This window comes from Ochotona princeps, chromosome 2, assembly GCF_030435755.1.
Source record: "Ochotona princeps isolate mOchPri1 chromosome 2, mOchPri1.hap1, whole genome shotgun sequence".
Classification (NCBI taxonomy): domain Eukaryota; kingdom Metazoa; phylum Chordata; class Mammalia; order Lagomorpha; family Ochotonidae; genus Ochotona; species Ochotona princeps.
Window position 1 is genome coordinate 165,664,271 of NC_080833.1, and position 24,483 is coordinate 165,688,753.

General features: G+C 40.0%; 1 protein-coding gene across 2 annotated transcripts in view; it reads right to left on the reverse strand.

Annotated features, from left to right (window-relative positions):
* ACBD6 (acyl-CoA binding domain containing 6) overlaps window positions 1–24,483 on the reverse strand; it is a 188,839-nt gene that overhangs the window by 93,625 nt on the left and 70,731 nt on the right. For both annotated transcript variants that reach the window (XM_058660737.1, XM_004598636.3), the window contains exon 6: window positions 11,462–11,551. In XM_058660737.1, coding sequence (XP_058516720.1) covers window positions 11,462–11,551 — 90 coding nt within the window. The remainder of the gene's footprint in view (window positions 1–11,461; window positions 11,552–24,483) is intronic.

Genomic DNA, 24,483 nt, shown 5'->3' on the forward strand with positions numbered 1-24,483 from the left:
GACTTCGAAATAAGTAAGTAAATAAAATAAATCTTAAGAAACAAAGGATCTTAATCTGAGAGGAAGAATCGCAAGGATCACCAGGCTGTGTTCTTCCCCTACCCTGCATGCACATGGAGGAAAAGCCCTATGAAGATACAGCATGAAGACGGTGATTGATAAGTTAGTTGACAGGGTTCGCCAGAAATCAAATCCTGACAGCAACCTGATCTTGGATTTGGAGCTTCTGGAGCTGTGACAACATTAAAGTTGTTTAAGCCACTCAGTCGGTGGTATTTTGTTAAGGTGGGCCAAGTTGACCAGCAAGTGAAATGAAAGACATAGATAATCCAAATACTGTTACAAAAGGCAATTAATATTTAAAGAAAAGAAGATTTGGCATCAGATGAAGTACATTTTCAGGTTGCCATTATTAAGTGATACAAAAACGGCCATGGTCATGTTACAACAACAAGGTAAATTAAACTTAAATTTGTATTATCTAATAACATAGTTTTAAAATGCACAAAAATTAACAAGGCTAAAAGGAAAAGCAGATAAAATATACAATTATAATTTATTTTTTAAAGAAGAATTTTTAACTTATTTGACTTGTCTGAGACAGAGGGAAAAATCCAAATAAAAATTTTCCACTTGCTGGTTCACTTCCCAAATGGCTGCCAGGAGCCAGGAGCTCCCTCCAGCGTTCCACATGGGTGCAGGGGCCCAAGCATGTAGCCATCTTCCACTACCTTGCATTAGCAGGGACTGGGATCAGAAGTAAAACAGCTGGGGCTTGCAGTGGCAGCTATGTAAGAGGCCTGTATTGAAGGTGGTGGGTGAACTTGTAACACCACAATGCTGGCCCCATAACTGGAGATTTCAATACAACTCTCTCAGTAACTAAAGAATAGACAAAAAAGTCAGTTTGAATATGGAACATTCAACCAACCAACATCACAGATAAGATTTTATAGAAACTGTATCAAAACAAATACAAAAGTTTTCTCAAGAGAACATGCACTATTCCTCAAAATATGAAATACAATAGGCCAAAAAAAATTAAGTATTAACCATTGCAAAGAATGAAAATAGTATGATGTTCTGTCACTATACGAGAAGCAAATTAGAAAAAGATAACCTCAAACATTTAGCAGTTAACGAATATCTGAATTGCCATGGGGCAAAAAGATCACAGTGCAAATTTTAAAAAGCTTTCATTCATAAATAAAAACATATCAAAATTTGCTAAATGTACTTAAAGTCATTCATACAGAGGAATTTATAGATCTAAGCATGTTTCTTGACTATCCCATCTTATTAAAAACAGCAAACACAGAAAACAGTGTTGAATCCATTAAAGAAATTAAATTTGTAACTTAAAACCTTCCAAGTCAGACAGCTTCACTATGAATTCAACTAAGTACTCATTTATGTATTTGTTATCGCATGTCTTTGTCTAGTTTTTTCACTGATCAATCTAGCTACTGCCGTATGTGTGTAGTTAATTACCACCCACAGGTATTGACAGTTCATCACTGGCAGACGCAGACCCCTTGTATCATTTAGGACCCTGCACTGTCGCCCCCATGTATTCGCATTTATCTCGTTGGTATTCTCTGAGCAATTTGGATTCGTGATCTGGTGTCTGTCACTAATTCTGAAACATTATCAGCCACTCAAACACTTCTGCTATTTCTCTTCTTCTGACAGTCCAATTACACTTATATCTTTTGACAGTATTACAAGTTCTTGTTGATTTTGCTCTTTCTTTCCTATTATATTTCAGTTTTGCAAGTCTCGAGTGACACAGCCTCAAGTTCACTGTCTCCTTAGATGTTCGGTCTATGTGACATCCACCAAATGAACTTCTCTTTTCTGTTAGTGTTTATTTCTAGCATTTCCTTCTGCTTTTTGATGTTTCTGTTTGCTTTATCCATTATTCTCACACACTACGGCTCTTATCCAAGTCCGATTTGAACTTGCTTTGTGAGGATGAGTTTATGAAAAGTTGTTTTTCTTAGTCTGTTCATCTTTGTCTTCAAAAGTGAGAACTTGTTTTTTGTTGTGGGGTAGGTGGTTAGTTCAGGGTCACAAGCTTGGAAGCCACTCCCTCCACGACCTAGGTGGTTCCTTCTGCCCACCAGTGCCCACCTAGTTCATCTGCCATCACCTGAAACCTGAGAGGGGGTGGTATTGCACTGTTGCATAACCACTGCCCGCACAAGCCCCAGAAAATGCCCACGACAGGCAGAGGCTCGCTCTCGTGGCCATGTGGTTCAGCTCCCCAGTACCTGCCTGCTCTCTGCCTTCCCAGACTCCAAGCGCCAAGCAGCGCCTGAGCACGGCCCCTGTGTGTGTCTGTATTCCTCACCCTTTGTTCACTGCTTGAGCGGGACAGTAAAGACAGCAATGCTAAGATGCTTTCTATTTCTAATGTGTGTGCTTCCAAGAGTTCCACGAGAGGTGAGGTCTAGCAGTCATGGAATGTGGGCAGAGAAGCCAGGGAAAGGTGAGTGTCTGCAGCTTTGTAAGTGTGTCCAGGTTGTTCGCTGTATGTCTCTTAGGAGAACTGATATTGCTGGAGAAGATGGAACATAGGTCTTTAGTTTGACGGATGGGCTTTAGGGTAATGACTATTCTTGGGGTTTTCAGCGCAGACTGGATTGCCGCATGGACTTGTCATTTGCTAGTTTCTAGTGGGCCTGTTATCACCAAACTCGGTTCATAAATACACTCTTGACTTGCCTGGCGTGACCTCACTTGCATCCTGCCACATTATACTCTTTACGTATCATAATGTAACCGTCTCAAACATTTCTTGACAACAATGAGGACCACATTCAACACTGTAATTTTTCATGCAACATACATAATTCTTAAAACTCAAGAAAGAAAGAACCCTATATTTACCCCTATTTCTGCTAACTACATTTGTTTTTCCTTTCTGTTTCAAGTCTCTTGTTAATTTTCTTCTTATGTGAAGAAGCTTCTTTAGCCATTCTTTTTAAGTAGACCTACTGTGACAAACTCTCTTATCAGTTTTTCTTCACCCGAGAGTGTCTTTATTTCACCTTTATTCCTGAACAATATTTTTTATTGGATATAGAATTAGCAGTTGAAAGTTTTAGCATAAAAATGTGACGTCACTTCCTTTGGGCTTCCACGACTATTTACTTCCTTAAGGATATGTATTTTTCTCTTTAACTTTTTCCCTCTCTTCATTGTTCTAAAGTTAGTACTTCTTTGGTATCTTGGCATCGATTTTCTTCTCAGGCTTATCTGTCTAGGACTTCCTTGAATCTGCAGGTTTACGCCTTTGCCCAAATATGGAATGTCTTCAGCTCCACACTTCCTTCTCCTGCTGGGTCTCTGATCAAAAGAAAACTTGTTCTGCAGTCTTGGAGGTTTTGTTAACGTCTTTGCTAGTTACCTTTTCTCTGATATTCAAATTAGATCATTTCTACTGCTCTGGGTCCAAATTTGCCAAGTATTTACTCTGTCATCCCCACCTAGTGTTAGGCCACTCAGGAGCTTTTGTTTCAGCCACTGTATACTGTATATTCTATAATTTCCATTTGATTTTTTTAAATCTATACTTTCACTGAGATTTCCTATTTGATTCAAGAATGCTTGCAATCACCACTTAACATGTTAATGAGGACTATTCTAAAGTTGTTCAACATCTGAGCCATCTCACGACTCAGGATAGCTGACCACCTTTTTCTGTTCAAACTCTGATTGTCCTGGATCTCAGTATGCTGAGCAATTTTCAGTTCTGAGTATGTTATGAAAATCTGGCTCCTATTTAAATAAACTAATTTTAGCAGACGGTTTCCCTACTTGGGCTTCTTGTGCAGGTCCTAGTCAACTTTTTATAAGCTGTAGTTCCAATGACAACGATTTTCAGAGCCCTTACTCCATTATTTTCATGTGTTTTCTGTGCTACACCCAAAGGCTAACATTCTGAGCAGCACTCCACATGTTAACTCTGGTTGATAGAATGCATGTCATTTCAGTGTCTTCCCAGGACTTTACAACCATCTACAGAATCCATTCCCAATGAATTCCTCTCACCTGCTGAACACTACTAGCAAGCGGCACAATTTCCCACCAAGGTGTCTAGCTTGGATACTACTGAGAAGCTCTCGAGACTCCTCCTTCTCTGTAGTTTGACCAGACAGAACAGACACATGGTGTCTGTGCCTGCTGGCATTTCTAGTTGTGGGCTTTTCTAGAACTATAACTCAGTCTACATTTACATAAGGCTCTAAACCAGTCTAGGTTACACAAGAAACAAAGACAAGACAAATCATCACAATACCGTTCCTCAGTTCTTGTGGTCTCCAGTGAGACTTCCCTCTTCCTTAAGCCTTTCAGTCTTTTCATATTTACCTGTATTATACCCAGGGATTTTTTTTTCCTATACTTAATAGGAAAAAAAAGGAAAATATGAATCTCACCTAGGAATGACAATCCCATACCTAAGCAATAAAGAACACTCAGTACTAATCTTATATGCATTCTTTCAGAGTCAAGGGATTACTTTTCTTCCAGTTTTGAGAAGCTAGCAACTTTGAGAGCAAATTCTGATCAGAATATGAAAAAATAAAAGTTACAAGTGAATATTCATTATGGATATGATGCAAAAAAAATCTACATAAAATTATCAAGCTGAATCTCTTAAGTAAAATTTATTCTCAGAAAGAAGGCTAGGAATCAATCTCAAAATCAATTTAATTGTGAAAGACTAAATTCTTTCTAAGACAAGGATGACTTGTCTTAGGATGCTGTTACAACTTCTAGACTATAGGAAGACAACTGAGGAATCTCCAGGCAGGGCTGTGGGAACAACTGATGGGATCTGTAGGCAGACTGTGGGAATTTCTGCAATCTCAAGTCAACTCCCTTTTGCTGTTGATAAGTAAAATCATCAAACCCTCCCCCCTTATCCCATGTGACTTTCAGTTTATAAAAACGTGATGCTGTTAATAAACGTGGATTATTGACCATCAGTCAGTAGTCCGTGTGTGAATCAGTGGAAAATTGAGAATTTAAAAATAAAACTTTACATTTACAGTCAATTTTTGATATAGATGTTAAAGCAATTTAATAGGCAGTGGTAAATATGTGCATATCCACATGTAAAAGAATAAAATCAGACCTTCTACCCTCATATTCTACAAGAAGGATCAATTTACAATTAATCAAAAAGTTAAAAATAAGAGATGACATCATAAAACTCTTAAAGAAAAAGGTTAACCATTATGATATTTGATAAGACAATGGTTTCTTATGACACTAAAAGCAAAAATGAAATTTAAAAATAACTCAGACCCCATTAAAACTTAAAACGTTTGCTTCAAAGGACACTGTCAAGACAGCGAAAAGACAATCCGCTGAATGGAAGGAAACATTTGCAAATCAGCTGAGAGGGGTCTGTGTTCAGAGGACAGGAACAGTCCTTGCAATTCAACAAGGAGCCCAAGTTTAACAACAGGCACAGACTTCAAGTACAAATTGAGGACTGGCCAGTAAGTACATGAAAAGATGTTCAGTATCATTAGCCATCAAGGAAAAAGAAACCAAAGCTACAATGAGATCTTTTTAGTAACTACATTAATGTTATCAATAGTTACCCCACTGCATAATAAGACACCAGAACTTTGTGGTCCCATTTAACTACAAATGTGTGTCCATTACACAACCATTCCTCCTCTCTGCCCACTACGTTCTCCAGCCTCTGTAAACACCATTATGTATCAAACATCTCATGGTACCCCATAAATATGTCCAATTCTTTGTGTCAGCTAAAAATGTTATTGAAAAACCGCAATGAGTTATTGCTTGACTACATTAAGACTGTTATAATAAAAAAAGACAGATGTTACCAAGTGTTAGTAAGGATGTGGAGGAATTAGAACTCTTAGATATTGCTCTTGGGAATGTAAAATGGGGCAACTGTTTTTTTCCTAAAGACTTATTTATTTATTTAAAAGACAGAGTTACAGGGACTAAGGGGGGTGGAACAGAGAGAGAGACAAAGAAGAGGAAGAGAGAGAGAGAGAGAGAGATTCATTTTCTATCAGCTGGTTCATTGCCCACAAAAGTGGCTGCAATGGCTGGGGTCAGGCCAGGCTGAAACCAGGAACCTGGAACTCAGTTCGGGTCTCCCACATGGGTGGTAGGGACCCAAGTGTTCCACCAAACTTCCATTGCTTTTCAGGCACATTGGCAGGGAACTGCAAGGGAAGCTGGGCAGCCTGGGGTGAGGGGCAGTCAGGGCACACTCCAGTCAGCTTAACCACTGTGCCATAATACTGGCCCCTGAAGTGGTGCAACTCTTTGAAAAACAATAGGCAGTTCCTTAAAAGGCTAAGCATAGTGCTACTACATGATACAGTAATTCCATTTCTACCTATATGCTCAAGAGAAATGGAAACAAATTTGTATGTTATCATCCAAAGAGGGTTATAAGTTGCTTTTATTTATAATGATCAAATATTGAAGGAAAGAAATCTAAATATCCATTAGGGAATACAGAAACTACGCTATATGCCCACAACAGAAAGGTTACACAGCAACATAAGGAGTAACTGATTAATGCAACATGAATGGGTTTCACAAACACTGAACATAATAAATAATAAGCCCAATATAAAATAACATACTAGGAACAGACTGCACCTCATATCAGAGTGTGTAGGGTCAGTTCTGGGCTCTGGCTCCCGAGTACAACTTTCTACGCAGGGCCCTGGGAGACACGGACCACGGCTTGAGTAATCAGGCACTTGGGTGTCATTCCAACATGTCTTCCTTCTGAACTGTGTGACTCACCGCACAGTGCAGACACCACAGATGCCCCACTCCTGCTTCCTCCTCTACCTATTTCTTCCTTAATGTTCAGGTACAACGAATCTGAGAAAGTTTATCATACATCTTCCGCATCCCAACACCTGCTTCTGGGGATAGTTTGAACCTTTGCTCAGGACTTGAAAAATCAGACTCAACAAGGCAAGAGGGCTGTGTATAAACACAATGTGGTAATAACCTAACTGCCAGAGTTGAACTAAAAATCAATATCAAGTCAGGGAGGAGACAAAGCTATGCTCTTAATCCTGAAAGACAGAAAATGAAATCTACAAATGATCTTTCTTAGAAATAAAATAAAATTACAACTTCCAATCCATCAGTCACAGGACACTCAGAAACTGCGATGCAATAAAAGAATGTATGACATATCTAAGGGGTAAAAATGACAGGAAAACACAAAGTGGACTTTGACGGATCTCTAATTACTGCTTCATTTCAGGCTAATGGTAAAAATTAGTCTTCAGATAGTTGATAACATCAGCCTGTCCGTGCCGGGTTACTACCCAGGTCCTTGGCCAAGGAAATACTTCTAATAAAATTGATTTCCCTTTTTGGCAACCAATAGGGCAGTCAATAATAATGTTGTTTAAGATGGATTGAATCACGAAAGGACTGAACTTTTCTTCCATTTTTTTTAAATTTTCATTGTCCATATTTGAAAAGACTTTTCAGTAACAAAACCAAAGCAATCCAAAGGGGAAGCTGAGAGCTGATCACCAGCGGCTTTCTCACGTGGAAGCATCCTAGTATCTCAAGTACGAAGCCAAAAGCATCCCCATCACTGAAGCTTAACCGTTGTACTAGTCTGTTTTTCATGACCGTCACAGAATACTGGAGGCTGGGTAACTTTGGAGAGGAAAGAGGCCTCTGTAACTCACAGTGCTGGGGTGGAAGGGCCCACATCCGGTGACAGCCTTCTTCAGCAGTCCTGAGGTGGCATCGCACTCCGCATGACAAGACCGGGATCATACATGTGTAACTTTCTTACCTCACTCTTACAGAGCTGCTGGTGGTCCATCCTAAGGGCTCCCCCATAACGATCTGACCTAATCTGACTCACTGCCCAAGGCCCCACATCTGGGATTAGATTTCACAAACATGGATCAGGTGGGACATGCCCAAACTACACACAAAGCACAGCAACACTATGAACTGCGTGCAAAGGCATAACTGAAAAGCCAACGCTGGGCAACATAAAATGGCCATGTGATTCTGAAGAGGGCAAGGAAAGGACTTGTCAGGCACATAGTCCAAAAAATTGATCCTAAAAACTGGGATTTTTGTCTTCATATGGAAACCAGTGTTTAGTAAAAAGTGTTCCATAAAGCTACATAAAGCAGTTTTTGTTATTTCTTACGTTATTTGAATAAACAAAGCATAAGAAAACCATAAAGCAAAAACCTCAGGCGGGGCCCAGCACAGTAGCTTAGCAGCTTACGTCCTTGCCTTGCCAGGATCCCATACACATGCTGGTGCTAATCCCGGCTGCCCCGCTTCCCATCCAGCTCCCTGCTTGTGGCCTGGGAAAGCAGTCAAGGACGGCCCAAAGCTCTGGGCTCATGGCTTTGGATTGACACAGCTCTGGCCATGCGGCTGCTTGGAGAGTGAATCAATGGACAGGAGATGTTCCTCTCAGCCTTTTCTCTCTGTGTGTCTGACTTTCCAATAAAAAATAAATAAATAAATAAATCCTAAAAAAAAAAATCTCAGGCAATTCCAGTTTGGTCATTCAACTCTCTAAAATATCCCCAAACCATTCAAGGCAATTAGAAGACACAAATGTTTCAACAATTTGTTTGAAATTAGTAGTAGTGGTGGTGACTAGGGAAAACAAAAGTTGGAAAGATGATCTCAAAATTCACACAGAAAAAGAAATAAGTAAAAAAAGGTTAAGAAAGATTCTGAATAGGTAGTTTCAGATGGGGGTGGATGTGTGGAGGATGAGATGAAAACGAAGCAAGCTGGAATCCCATCTGCTAGTTCACTACTCAAATGCTCATACAAACTGAGTTTGGGCTGGGACAGGAACCCTGCCACTCAGGCTGATACCATTGCCTCCCAGGGTCTACAGAAGCAAGAAGCTGGAAACAGGAGCTGGAACTGGGAACTGAACCAGGCATTCTGACGCGGGAATCTTCACCGTTAGGCTAACATCCACTCCAGGGATACCCACTTCTATTCAACATAGTGCCGGAAGGCCTTGTCAGAGAAATGAGACAAGAACACCAAATAAAAGGCACTCAAATCAATCACTGGAAAATAACAAGAGTTGGCAAGAATGTTGAGTAATTGGTTCATACAGTACTGTAGAACTAGAGAAAGGTACAGCTGTTATGGCAAAGCGTACAGCAGTTTCTTAAACAATTAGACATGGGACCAACCACCATGTAATTCAGAAATTTCACTTTGGGTACATACTAGAAGAAGTGAAAGCATGGGCTGATACAGACATTTGGACATCTGTGCTAACACTGAAATTATTCATAATAGCCAAAAGGTGGAAGAAAACAAGTGTTAACTACTAGCCTAAGATGTGGTAAATACAGACGACAGTATATTCTTCAGCTTTAACAAGGAAAATTCTGATACATGCTCCAACATGAATGAATTCAGAAGATGGTAAGAGAAGTAAGCCAACTGAAGACAAACAGTGTACCATCCCACTGACAAAAGACACCTTGAGACAGCTCACCAAATTGGGAGTTAGAAGGAGAAATGAGGAGTTTGTGTTATTCAGGTACTAGAAATAGATGATACTGACATTTGCATGTGAATGTTTTAAATGACACTGAACTATACAATGGTTAGGATAGTTAATTGTGTTATGTTTATTTCATCTTAGTAAATAAAAAAAACAAAGCATAAGTATATACTTTAATGGCTTGGATTTGGCAATGGCTTGTAAGATACAACACCATAAGGAAAAAACTGACACAAGGATTTCACCAAAGGCAAAAATTTGTGCATCAAGAGATATCAATAAGGAGGTGATAAGGAAACACATAAGAGACAACATCAACAAACCACACATTTAATAAAGATCCACTATTCAGAATATGTTTTTAAAACTTCCTGGAATACAACAACAAAATAAACAACTCACTTTAAGAATAAGTAAAAGAACGAAACAAAAATTTCTCCAAAAAAGATGAACAAATAGTCAACAAGTATATGTAAAGTACAAACATCTCCTATGGTAGCAATTTTTTCAAAGGTTTATTTTATTTTTATTGAAAAGTCATATATACACAGGCCTGGTGTGGTGGCCTAAGCGGCTAAAGTCCTCGCCATCCCATATGGATGCCGGTTCATGTTCCGGCAGCCCCACTTCCCATCCAGCTCCCTGCTTGTGGCCTGGGAAAGCAGTTGAGGACGGCCCAAAGCCTTGGGTCCCTGCACCCACGTGGAAGACCTGGACAAAGTTCCTGGCTCCTGGCTTCGGATTGGCGCAGCACAGGCCGTTGCGCTCGCTTGGGGAGTGAATCATTATATGGAAGATCTTCCTCTCTGTCTCTCTTCCTCTCTGTATATCTGACTTTTTTTTTTTTTTAAGATTTATTTATTTTTATTGCAAAGTCTGTCCTTTGATGCACTCAACAAGCAGCCGCAATAGCTGGAGCTGTGCCAATCCGAAGCCAGGAGCCGGGAACTTCTTCCAGGTCTCCCACACAGGTGCAGGGTCCCAAGGTCTTGTGCCATCCTCGATTGCCTTCCCAGGTCACAAGCAGGAAGCTGGACAGGAAGTGGGGCCACCAGGATTAGAAACAGCACTCATATGAGATCCTGGTGTGTGCAAGGTGAAGACTTTAGCCACTAGGCTACCACACACACCAGGACCACAATTTTTTTAAAAAGAGAAAATAACAAGTCCTGGTGAAGATGGGAGAAAGCCGCATGTGGCTCCTGAGGAAAACGGACCGGAGGTGCCTCACAGTTAAATGTCAAATTCCATTCAACCTGGCAATTCCACTCTTATGTGTATAACCAACACAAATGAAAAGAGGTGTTTAAACAAAAAACCACATATACACATTGTTCAAAGCAGTATTTACAACTGCCAAACAGGAAGAAATAGCACAATCATCCATCAACTAACAAATAAAATTAGAGCTATACATATAATTCTGTCATAAGAAGAAAAGAACTTACTGTTTCAGGGATGTATCTGGAACATACTACACTAAGCAAAACAACCAGACACAACAGATGACATAACAGAATAGGCAAATTCATAAAACCAGAAAGCGCACCAGGGTTTGCCAAAGCCTAGGGCTCGGGAGACAGGAAGCGCACCAGGGTTTGCCAAAGCCTAGGGCTCGGGAGACAGGAAGCGCACCAGGGTTTGCCAAAGCCTAGGGCTCGGGAGACAGGAAGCGCACCAGGGTTTGCCAAAGCCTAGGGCTCGGGAGACAGGAAGCGCACCAGGGTTTGCCAAAGCCTAGGGCTCGGGAGACAGGAAGTGGCTGCTCACGTGCTTCCTTCTGGAATGATGACGTCACACAATACAACAGTCATGCAACACTGTGAAATACACTGATACCATCAAGTGTCCACTCTGAAATGGTTACTGCTGCGCTTTGTTAGCTCCATTTCCCTTTACCACTCCTACCTGACAGTTAATGTCAGCTTTATACTGTAGGAAGACTGTGACTAGCTCCTTATGTCCTCGGTCGCACGCCCAATGGAGCAGAGCTCTCCCCTGGAAAGACAGACGAAGGCAGCTGTTAGCTCAGTTGTAGGGCCATGTCGAAGACAGGCTTTAAGAAACAAAGAAATACGTAAAATTGTAGGTTAATCATTCTAAGAATGATTCACTTAAAATATACGATGAGAAAACACTGGATAATCAGTTTGAAACCTTGGGTTCTATTTCTGCATTCATTATATAGCAGCCCAACGACTTCTTTCAGCTTCCTTCATTTCTTTACACACAGACTGGTAACAATAACAATAACATTTGTTGAATGAATGAACTACAAGAAAGTCATGTAGTTAATAAATATAAAATAATGTTATCTTAAACTGTTCTGTGCACATTTTTGGTGAACGAAATGTGATACACTAAAGTCACAGAAATTATACCAGGCTTGATCTTAGCCAAAAGGCCAGGAAGCGACGAATCACAGAAATTATAATCTAAATGTGCTAGGGCTAAACTTCTTCACATTTAGTCCTCAAAACGCTTATTTGTAAAAAGATGTAATTTATTTGAGAGAGGGAGGGAGAGACGGGTTCTCCGTGTGCTGCTCCACTCCCGCAGGTGGCTGCAACGGCCTGCGAATGGCCAGGAGCCGGGAGAGGCTCCGCGAGTAGTCTCGCACGTGGCTGGGTTATCTGCTGCTGCTTTCCTCGGGCCTTTGGAAGGAAGCTGGACCAGAAGGGAAAAAGTCGGGACCCGAGCCAACCCTCACATGGGATGCTGCCATCGGAGGCAGCTCCACCTGCTATACTACGATCTCAGGCCCCAAAAGCTGAATAGTTAACCAGTTTGGCAATTTCTCCTTAATGTTGCTAAATTTACATTCTGAAACATTAAAAAAACACAAGCAGAGTTTGTTAGTGTGCTCTCATCAGCTGACTGTGAAAGCCAATTGTAAAAGTAGACATCAACAGAGCAGATGAATGATTAAACAATATGAACTTCAGCCCTTATCTAACGGTTACCATTAATATGCTATTTCTATTTTGCACTGTCAGAAAACTGGCTTACCTATGAAAGAACTCCACTTGGGTTAGCACTGTGGCACAGCTGGTACAGCTGTCTCCTGTGACAATGGCATCCCAAATGACTGCCAGTTTAAGTCCAGGTTCTCCACTTCTGATCCAGCTCCCTGCTAATGTCTGGGAAAACCAGTGGAAGATGGCCCAAGTGTTTGGCGCCCTACCACCCAAGTGGGAGAACTGCAGCAAGCTTTTGGCTCCAGATTTCAGCCTGGCTTAGCCTTGGCCATCTTGGCCATCTAGGGAGTAAAAGGGCAGAAGGAAGATTTCCGTCTCTCTAACCCTGATTTTCAAATAAATAAAACCTTAAAAAAAAGATAAAAAGAAGCCCACTGGATCTACAGAATAAACAAAACCCTAGGAGTTAAGGAATTTCTTAAGAAATTGGTGATGTATGGGGCCCGGCGGCGTGGCCTAGCGGCTAAAGTCCTCGCCTTGAATGCCCCGGGATCCCATATGGGCGCCGGTTCTAATCCCGGCAGCTCCACTTCCCATCCAGCTCCCTGCTTGTGGCCTGGGAAAGCAGTTGAGGACAGCCCAATGCCTTGGGACCCTGCACCCGTGTGGGAGACCCAGAAGAGGTTCCTGGTTCCCGGCTCCAGATCGGCGTGCATCGGCCCGTTGCGGCTCACTTGGGGAGTGAATCATCGGGTGGAAGATCTTCCTCTCTATCTCTCTTCCTCTCTGTATATCTGACTTTGTAATAAAAAATAAATAAATCTTTAAAAAAAAAAGAAATTGGTGATGTATGGCTTAACACTACTTTTGAGGGTGGTAAAAATGTTATTCATGAAGAATAAAATGTTTTGGCACCTTATTTTGAAATCCCTGCTTTAGTCATTGTAGAACAGACTTACACAGATAGAAGCTGGGACAAGAATGGCTTTACAGTAAAGGCAGCTTTCAATAAAAGCTTTGTAAACCAACCTACAAGTCACCCTCAACATATCAGTTAGTTCAACTAACGAAAAAAGGATTTATTCTTGAAACAAAAAAATTAGGGCTTTTAATTTACAAATTGCTACTTCCTTTTGCTTTCATTTGCTTTTATTTACTAGTAAATATGTTCTCTAATAGGTTTATACAAACTCCTAAAAAGTAAGGGAAGCAAAAGAATAAAAAATGTAGGAAAATCACCCACAATTGGTCACAGTGGCAAAATTGATATCTATTGTTCCGAGCCCACTAAACATGCCCAAAAAATGGAGCTGACTTTAAAAGCCCAGTTTTGAGGCTGACATTGTGGCACACTAAATTAAGCCACTGTCTGTAACACTGGCATAGGAGTGCTGGCTGTTCCACTTCTGGTCCAAGTCTCTGCTACTGCCCGTGGGAGAGCAGAAAACGGCCCATGTGTTTGGTCTCCTGCTAGCCACATGGGGACTTGGTTAGTTACAGGTTTTTGGTTTCAGCCTGGCCCTGCCCTGGACACTACAACCATATGGGGAGTGAACCAGTGCATGGAAGATCTTTCTCTCTTTTCTCTGTAACTGTCTTTGAAATGCATAAACATTTAAACAAAAAGAAGTCCAGTTTTATTTTTAAGTATTGTTGTATACAACAGCATGTCCTATATTAAGACTCCTGTAACTCCATCTTACTGACCTGCTGTTACAAGGTCACTAACTTTTTAAAAAGTTCTTCATCTGGACTGGCGCAGTAGTCTACTGGCTAAAGTCCTCGCCTTGCATGTGCCAGGATCCCACATGGATGATGGTTGCAATCCTGGCAGCCACATTTCCCATCCAGCTCCCTGCTTGTGGCCTGGGAAAGCAGTCAAGGATGGCCCAAAGCCTGGAGACCCTGCACCCGCGTGGGAGACCTGGAAGAAGCTCCTGGCTCCTAGTTTCGGGTCAGCTCAGCTCCAGCCGTTGCAGCCGTTGGGGAGTGAATCAGTGGAAGGAAGATTTGCCCTCTCTGTCTTTCCTCCTCTTTGTGTCTATGATTTTCCAATAAAAAAATGTTTTCTACCTGACTGATCAGATACATTAAGACTATATGAACAAGGACTAATGTTTAAAATATTGTGAAATTCAGTGTTAACTGTTTCACGGATTTAACACTGAAAGAAACATAAAATCATTTTTACCTGTCACTTTATATTCAAGGATTATAAAGGTAACTAGTAACAAAAATTAGAGTATAGAAATCAAGATGGCAGAATAGGGTAACGACACGTTTAAACAGAGAAATATTTAATCAGGATGAAGCAGAGAGGACACATTCTAGGAAATAGGAGAGGACAGAACAACAGCAGAGGAGTACCTGGAGACTGACCGACACAGGAAAGTGGTGGACACAATGGTGTGGTGTTGCAGTGACTGATACTCCAGTGGCATTCAGTTAACGGCAATCTGAACTCCACCAGCAACAGGGTGGGAAGGGACTTTCACTGGGAGCTTGAGAGGTGAACCCAGACAAAGAATTGTCCGTCTTGCTGGGATGTTTGATTTGACCGGGAGCAGAGACAGAGCAGCAGATCCCAGACGGGCAGTGCGAGAACAGGGTGGACTTCACAGCCCAGTCAGCCCCCTACAGCCGAACTGGGTGCCATTTTGCTTAAGGAGGCAAAGGCAAGGGAAAGGACTGAGCATGCACTGAGCTGGGAGTGAACTCATTTCTGACTCAGTGAACTGCATCAACATGGCATCCTACAGATTCTACCCAAGACAGGTCTGGGTAGCCCTAAGACCTGACAGCCAGCAGATCAAGAACTGAAGTAGTGGTATGTCAGGCACCATTTTGTGCACTGTGACAAATGCTTTAGGACTGCAGGGGATAACAGTGAACTGCACATGTGCTGAGCTCGCGAGAACTCACTGAGTTCCGTGGATAGCACTGGTCCCGCAGGAAAATAGTACCGACTGTGGCATTGTAAGGGTCAAAATAGGTCCGTGTGGCACCCAGATCTAACGGCCGACAGGTTCCATCAAGATCAGTGCCACCAACAACCTACCTATATAGGACACCTGGTATCTCCCTAATCCTGGGACCTGCTCCATCTGGAAGTGGGAGAAAGTTTGTACAGACAATGGTGCAGCCTCAGCACAGTATCACAGGAGGTGGAGATTGGTGAGCCAGGAGTTGGGGTTACGGAGTTCTTTGTGGGAATCTAACATAAGAACCCAGACCTGGAACTCACTGGAGGGAGTGGCACAAGTGGCTGCAAGCAAAGAGTTGTGTACCAACTGCAATAAGTAAAATCGAACTGTAGACCTGTGGGTGACACAGCTTAGAAACCTGCCCCAAGGAGAAGACTCTGTAACCAGAAGTACAATGACCAAGAGCAAGAGACAAAGGCACAACGAATATTACTGAAAACTCCCCTGCAAAGGAGCAAAACCCTATGCCAGCCTCAGAGTTAACTGAGGAGGACATCAAGAAAATGGGGGACACAGAATTCATAAGACTCATTTTATAGCTTTTGATCAAAAATGAGAAGCACATACAAGAGTTCAGAGAATTTAAGGAATACTTTACACAAGCAATAGCTGCAATAAAGCAAGTCAAGGCTGATATATCAGAAATTAGGAACACAGTAGAGCAAATTAAAAGTACAGTGGAGAGTCTCCAAAGTAGAATGAAGCAAGCTGAAGAAAGAATCTCAGAATTGGAAGATATTTCCTGTCACCAGGGGAAAGCAAACAAAAAGCTGGAAGCAGAGCTGGATCAGGCCAAAACAAGTATTCAAGAATTGAAAGACACTATTAAGAGCCCAAATATAAGAGTTATTGGAGTCCCAGAAGGTGCAGAAAGAGAAGCTGAGTTTGCAAATGTATTTAATGAAATAATAAAGGAAAATTTCCCTAATCTAGAGGAAGAATTGGGAAACAAGTTTCAGGAGGGGCACAGAACTCCCAACAGGCCTGATCAAAAGCGATCTTCACCAAGACACATGATCATCAAGCTCTCTTCAATTGAACATAAGGAAAAGATCCTTAAATGTTCACGCGAAAAAAAAAAATTGACATATAAAGGAATGCCAATTAAGCTCACAGGAGATCTCTCACAGGAAACTCTACAGGCAAGAAGAGAATGGAGGGACATATTCCAGATTCTAAAAGAAAAAAATTGTCGGCCCAGGATAACAAATCCAGCAAAGCTTTCTTTTGTCTTTGAAAATGAAATAAAATTCTTCCACAGTAAAGTTAAAAGAATTTGCCTCTTCCAAACCTGCCCTACAAATGATACTTCAAGAAGTTCTCTTGACAGAGAAGAGGAATAGCACCAAACAAAACCAAAGGCAAACGGGAAGAACATCCCAGTAAAATGACAACAGAAGACTAAACCAATGAACAACCCATTCCTAAAATGACAGGAAAAAATTACCACCCATACATATTAACCCTGAATGTAAATGGCTTAAGCTCAATCAAACGGCATAGATTAGTAGACTGGATTAAAAAACAAAACCCATCTGTATATTGTCTAGAAGAGACACATTTCACCAATAAAAATCAGCGGAAACTGTATCACATGGGTTTTGATGTTTTCTGTTTCATCTCTTCAAAACACTTTCTTCTGATTAAATCATTCAATGACTCATAGATCATGCAGTAGCATCATTTTCTGCAAGAAGGTTCTTGATTTTCATTTCTTCAGCTACACGTTAATCATTTAGTAGCATGTTTTTAACTTCATGGTATTGTTAATTTCTTTTTTCTTCCTGTTGTTGATTTTGTTTTGTGGCTTCTTATTTAAGGGGATGTATAGTAGCTGTGTAATGGAGACTGTCATATCTAGTAACATGTTATTTAACTTCATGGCATTGTAAATTTCTATTTTTCTATTGTTGATTTTGTACTATGACTTTTCATTTGAGGGGATGTACAGTAGCTGTGAAATGGAGACTAACATATCCAGATGTGAGGATACAATGTAGCATGCATTTCTACTTTCAGGCAAAGATGGACTTACAATGAAACTGTTTACTGTACCTTGACAATAGGACGCTGGACTCTCTGCCATTGTCCATGCCCGCAATGATGGACATATGACTGTGTATGAAGAACTGTACTTTAGTAATGATATAGAGGAACTAGGTGGTGGTGGGAGGAATGGGGAGGGGATAAGGGAAATCCCAGGAGCCTCTTTAACTGTATCATAAAATGTTAATAATAAGAATAAATAAAAAAAGATTTAAAAAATTCGAGTAAAGTTAAGATGATGTGTGATACACTGACATGTGGCATCTATGAGAATCACCTAATAGTTAAATAATAAAATATACTAACATATCTAATACTCCTTACCAACACGTACAAATAACTTCTAAATCTAAACCTGATTCCTTATTTCTACTTAGGTCTGACCCGATAAGGTCACATCAACGAATCCCAAAATATAAATCCTCTGCTGTTTTAATGAGAAGCAGACAAGCAGCACACTTTGCTGTTAATGGGAGTTATATTTTAGATTTTCTGCATGTGGTGCCAAGATTTTACTTTCGGGGAAACACCTTTGACTGGCCCTCTGGGGTGATGCTCATGTTGAGCGTTCTTCCAGAAGGGGCACCCACACAGCAATGCTTTACGTAGAATGGTGCGCTCTCAGCCATTCACACTTTACATTCTACCAGGATTTTTGACCTGCAATGTAATTAATTTTTGTAACACATTATTTTAATGGTACACTAATTAACCTTGAATTAGAATGAATTCTCTCACAATGACTTTCTGTGAAAGTGCTAAAGACATCTATCTACATTAAAAACACCTCATGATTAATATTTTACATAGAATTAAAAAGCTCAAAGACAAGAGTGGGACTAAATACACTTGCAAGTAAACACAGTCACAAGAAATCAGGTTTTAGAATTTCTACCTTCAAGATGCTCTATGTTGAAATAAACAAAGACCAACACAACAGGGTGTCTGAAAATGACAGCCTTCACTCCTTCAAATTACAAACACCCTAAAAGCAAGTTCTAATGTATACTGTTGTTCAAGCAATAACAAAATCATAATTTGCAGAAATGATCCATACCTAATAGTGACAAAACCAGGAACCACACATCTGTGGTCTGCTTTCTGTCTGTCTAACGGAACACCAATACAACACAATTACTAAGTTATTTTACATAATCAATTCCACAATCTTTCCTCCAGAAGGAAAGACTGCTTCTAGACTTCATCCAAACATGTGAAGATACTTTACCTATTTCTATATATAATTGTTTTATCTTTTACTATAAATGGTATGATCTCTTGCAGATTTTTAAGTTACACATATTTTTTTGCTTATATAACTATTGGAAAAATATCCTAGAAATATTTACAAGTCTGCGATGGACGCGGTGAGGTTATTATAAAAAGGAATCTATGTTAGGATAGCAAAAGACCGAAAGCACTGTTTGGACAGTTTGGGATAAATTCTGAATTCAAGTAGTCATTTACTGTACTTGAGGGGTATAGTGGGGGATGGGGCAGCCAGGGGTGAGGAATGAGGTCTCATCTATTAACTAAGGGTGCTAATATTGTCCTACCTCAGACAGACTAATGACTCTAAAGTGCTTTCAAAGTGCAGAGTAGCAACTAACCTATTAAGTGGTATTACTTTCATACCTTCTAGAAGATACAGAGTGGGTCTTAATATTTTACATGCTTCTTTCATATCTTTAATTGTTTGTCCTTAAACCACAGAGAATTATTTTTAATGAGATGTTTCTCCTGGGTATTACAAAATGAAATGAAAAGACATTCTACTATTAAGCGAGTTTGGTGTTTCTGCGGTATTTGGAGACCAAGGAGTAGTGACACCACACATGGAAACACACCAAAGTCAGCGCACTGAGCTTCTGAGAACTACACTCGCCATTCCGCCTAAACAATGAAATCCTGCCTTTCTCTCCGCAGGAACTTGGGGCTTCAGTTCACCATGTGGCAGGGTTGACTTCAGCCAGCAGCCACCTGCAGGGGCTGTCTTCTGTAAGCTGCACCTACTTTCGCCCCTGTGCTGCTGCTGCTGAGAACTCAACCTGCAACTACCAGAAATGACACAATTTCTACTTCCTTCTCCCTCTACATAGTGAAATGAATAGTTGAGAATACTTAGATAAAACTAACACATACAGACATTCTAACACACCGAGGTAGTTCTAGCACAGAAGTCAATGGCTCCTGGTGGATTCATTTTCCAGCATTACACACACACACACACACACACACACACACACACACCCTTCTCAGTATCTGTGAAACAATTTAAAGTCAGCAACTTCTCTCTTCCACTGGTTAAGATCTAGGCTAAGGAGAAATGATGTTGTTAAACTGTCAGGTAGTTGAAACTCAGGTAATTGAAAGTACTATTTATAAAATAACCCATCATAAGCCTTTACTAAGCCACAATGTTATTAATCTAAGGCCATATGAATAAACAGGGAAGCATTATTTCATTCTGTATAAAATAGGCAATAACAGCAATAATAACAGAAAATAGACAAATGGCCCAGGTATTCATCATTAGACAATAGATAAATACACTGTGGTATATTCACATAATGGAACATTATTCAGCAATATAAAGGCAAGAAGTACGGATCTTTAACAATATGGATGAATTTCAAAAACATTATGCTGAAGGAAAAAAGCTTTTCAGAAGTGTATATGTGTATGATTCTATTTATAAAATATTCTTTAAAAAAGCAAAACTAGTGTGTGGTGGAATATTCTAACAGTAGTTTCCTTTCTGGGATTAAGAGAAAGGGCTAGTGGGAAGGGACAGGGCTTTCCCCACTCCCCCAGTTTTATTTATTTGAGACAGAGCAAATGAGCAAGAACACATATGTGCTCCCCCACGTACAGCAGGTGGGACGGGCCAGTCCACAGCTGGACACCCAGGACTCCAACTCCCCCACGTACAGCAGGTGGGACGGGCCAGTCCACAGCTGGACGCCCACGACTCCATCTCCCCCACGAGCAGCAGGTGAGACGGGCTAGTTCACAGCTGGACGCCCAGGACTCCATCTCCCCCATGGGCAGCAGGTGGGACGGGCCAGTCCACAGCTGGACGCCCAGGACTCCATCTCCCCCATGGGCAGCAGCGACCCCACGACTTGAGTCCTCATTTGCTGCCTTCCAGGTTGTGCATCAAGGGGCAGATGAAACTCAGAGTGGACCTAAGACTCAAATGCAGCCACTCTGATGCAGGGCGTGGGAGACCCAGGTACAACAGCAACATCCATGTCGGTGCCAGTTCGTGTCTGTTGCTGCACTTGCGCTCCAGCTCCCTGCTCGGGGCCCAGGAAAGCAGTGGATGACGGCCCAAGTGCCTGGGCCCCTTGGCACCCACGTGAGAGACTTGTAAGAAGCTCCTGGCTTTGGCCTGGCCCGGCACTGGCCATCACAGCCACCTGGAGACTCACAGCGATGAAAAATGTCACTCGCTCTTCTCTCGCTCTTGGTAACTCTGTCTCTCAAAAAACAAATATAAAACTTAAAGAAATAAGTGGGGGAAATAAAAAATATGCATATCCATGTTCTTAGCACCATTATTCACGATAGCTAACAGTGAAGACAAACCACAGATGCATCAACAGATAAATAAACAAAATGTGGTAAATGAAGACAATGGAAAATTAACAAGGAAGAAAATCCTAACACATATCATGATGATATTAAGCAAAATAAGCTAGTCAAAAAGGACAAATACTGTATGAATTCATTCAATGAGGTACAGTTGCATTCATAAAGACAGGAAGAAAACAGGAGAGTTTGTGTTTAAAGAACACAGGTTCTTCTGGGGAGCAGCAGACTGCTCTGGAGACGCACGCTCATCACAGCTGCCCAGGATGAACGTTCACTTAACAAACATTTAAAGTGGTACATTTTATGTTATACAAACGTTATCACAATAAAAATTAGAAAAATAATTTTGAAAACGTATTAAAATGATTCTACTTTTACTATCTTCTGATTTTGTATTAAATCAGAATTTACAATGTGAAGTGTGGCCGAGGCTTGATTTCTACGTAGTGTTGCCTGTGGTCTGCATCGCACTTTCCTACAAAACCCAAAAACATTTGCACTTTCATGTAGGTCACTTAGGAGGATGCATTTTTCTCATCTTCTCTCAAATCTAAAGTAAAAGCATGTTCACCTTTGTCACCTTAGTGCTGTCATTTTCATCGGTTTACCTCGGCTTCTCCAGGCAAAAAGAGCATGCTGACACGAATCACACGTTTCAGACAAAGCATGAAGAAAAAGAAACAAAGTCAAGAGAAAGGTGACCTCTCCCCAGTCATTTAAAAGAATTAGCAGATGGTAACGGTGACGCCTTCAGAAAGACAGACAGGAAATAACTAGAAAGCTCAGCAAAAGGAAGCTGGAACTGACATTAGATGAAAAATCTTGCAAAACTACTGAGCTGGGTATGAGTGCTTTCAGGGGGCTGGCAAGGCTGCTTGGGAACAACAATCTATTTTGTCAAAGTAACACATTACTATATTTGTTATAAAACAAATTTAAATTACTATAAACATTTAAAATACTAACTAAATACTATCTGTAAGGTTGAATTTAGTGTCAAGTATACATAGCAGTGATTTGAAAAATAATATTTATGATAACAATTGCACAGCTAAAATCTGTGCCTTATATTTGGTAAGAAATAGTCTGCTCATACTCTAAACACATTTTAAAATTTACATAAATATATAATTAAATATATATTCAATGTGTTATATATATTATATATGTATATAAAATCTCCCTCTTAAGTAAGAGACATATTCTTGGAAGAGTTATAAATATTAAATGTGTGAAAAAACTGTACTAATATAGCTCAAAAATAAAACTGAATTGCTTAAAAGACTTTAAGATCCTCACTTCTTAGTATTTTCTACAATATCTATTGTCAATGTTAAATCTGATTGATTTTGCAATTATTAAAAATGTAGCAACTATATGATAAATTTTGTGATTTAAACATATCAATACAGGTAAACACTATATTTATGTAGATATCGACACTGAAATATCTGATATATAAATAATTTCTAGAACAGAAAGCATAATTGCAACACTTTTATGTGAAATATGCGCAGAACTGTTAATGTAACAGAAAATGTTAATGTAGAAGAAAATGATGTGATTTTTAGAACGTAGAAATAAATGCTTCATATTATTAGTAATCTCAATTTAGGTGAACTCCAGAGGAACTACACTTCGGCATTTTAATTTCATTATAAAGTACAAAGATTTTATTTTAAAAGTATTACATGTATTTATTCGTTTCATGTAATAAAATAATTTCTAAATTATACATTTATAATAGATTAATAATGTATTATTCAGTTTAATGTGTAAGAATGCAAATGTAGCTTTATGACTGCAGTTTTATTTCCTTATGTACTTGGAGAAATCAAGTCCAATAAATTTTAATTTTCAGTCATGTAGAGGCAAGAGTAAAACTGGATTGAACTTGCTGTGAAAATTTCAAACAAAAACATATTATCCTAAAAAAAAATCCCTGGTAAGTAGCAGGAAAAGTATCTCAAACTCAAAAATCAGATAAACACAAAGAATTGGATATACTTTCAAAACTATATCTGGTACATCATTATAAAAAGAAAATGTCTTTTTACTGATGAAGGGTTAAAAGCATTTAGGTAGAAACTTCATTTTGTGGTTATGTACTTTTAGTCCATTGTCAAGTCCTATCATATGGCTTTTTTTGCTCGAGCTTTAAATATCAGGAAGCCGTACCATTTTTCTATCTTAGGATGTTAAGTTTCGATTCTGATTTTAAGCTTCCATTTCCCTTATGTTCTTAAATTAATTCATACAATTCCCTGATTAATAATAAAAGGGCTTGCCATCAGTATTCAGAGCCCAGCCTGAGTTGTCATGGCTGAGAAGGCAGAAATCTGCTTGGAGTAATGAGAGAACCCAACTGAATTCCTGGCGTCTCAGTCTATGAATGTGTAAGCTCTTCATCTGTTCAAGGAAACACACTGTCCTGGCGGGCTTGGGGTAAAGTTGGCTGCATGGGTAACAAAGTGCAGAGCTGGAGAAAAGTATTACATCAATGGAACTGTTGTAGCTGTAATACGTTCTGCAAGCTTTCCTTTTATTGTCACAGACAAAAATGTGCTATCTGTGTTCTAGGCACATCTTCCATCCTTATCAAGGCTGTCCACCTAACGATCTTGGCAGAGTTCACATGTGGATATGACCTTTAGAACTACCTAAAAAATATGCTGTAAATCACAGTGTAACATAAGCAAGGCTACTGAGAGCTATTTATCCTTCTCATATCTGGTGCTGAAAATAATACTTTGCCAGACCTGATTCTACCAAGCAGTTGTATGCAGCTGAGCAGTAAATGTCTCTGAATGCCAGCATCTTGCTGGCAAAATGAGGGCAATATCTACCTTAAATACAGTAGTAAGCTGAAAGACTCTAAATTATTGCAAACATTATATAAAGTTTCATTTGTTATTTGAAACATAGAAATATTAAGAGATCACATTGTACAAACGTAATACTCTCCACTGAAAGTATAGTCCCCTTGTAAGGTGGCTTTTATTCTTGAATTTTTTCTTTAGATTATATCATTGTTCATTTACATTACCAAGAATAATCAAAGAAGCTAAAATGTATTGAGTGCTTACTGTGTGTGTCATCAGGTACTATTCACGTGTCTTACACACAGCATTCTGTCTGGTCCTCAGAACCACTCTGAGGGAGTATTATTATTTCCCACTTTACACACCAGGAAGGTGAGGCATGCAGTAAACTGCACCAAGCTGCGCTGGGGAAATGACAGCACGAAGCGCTGAAGTCACGCAGTGCAGTTCCGCATCATTTCTTTCTTTTTTTTTTTTTTTAAAGATTTATTCATTTTATTACAGCCAGATATACACAGAGGAGGAGAGACAGAGAGGAAGATCTTCCGTCCGATGTTTCACTC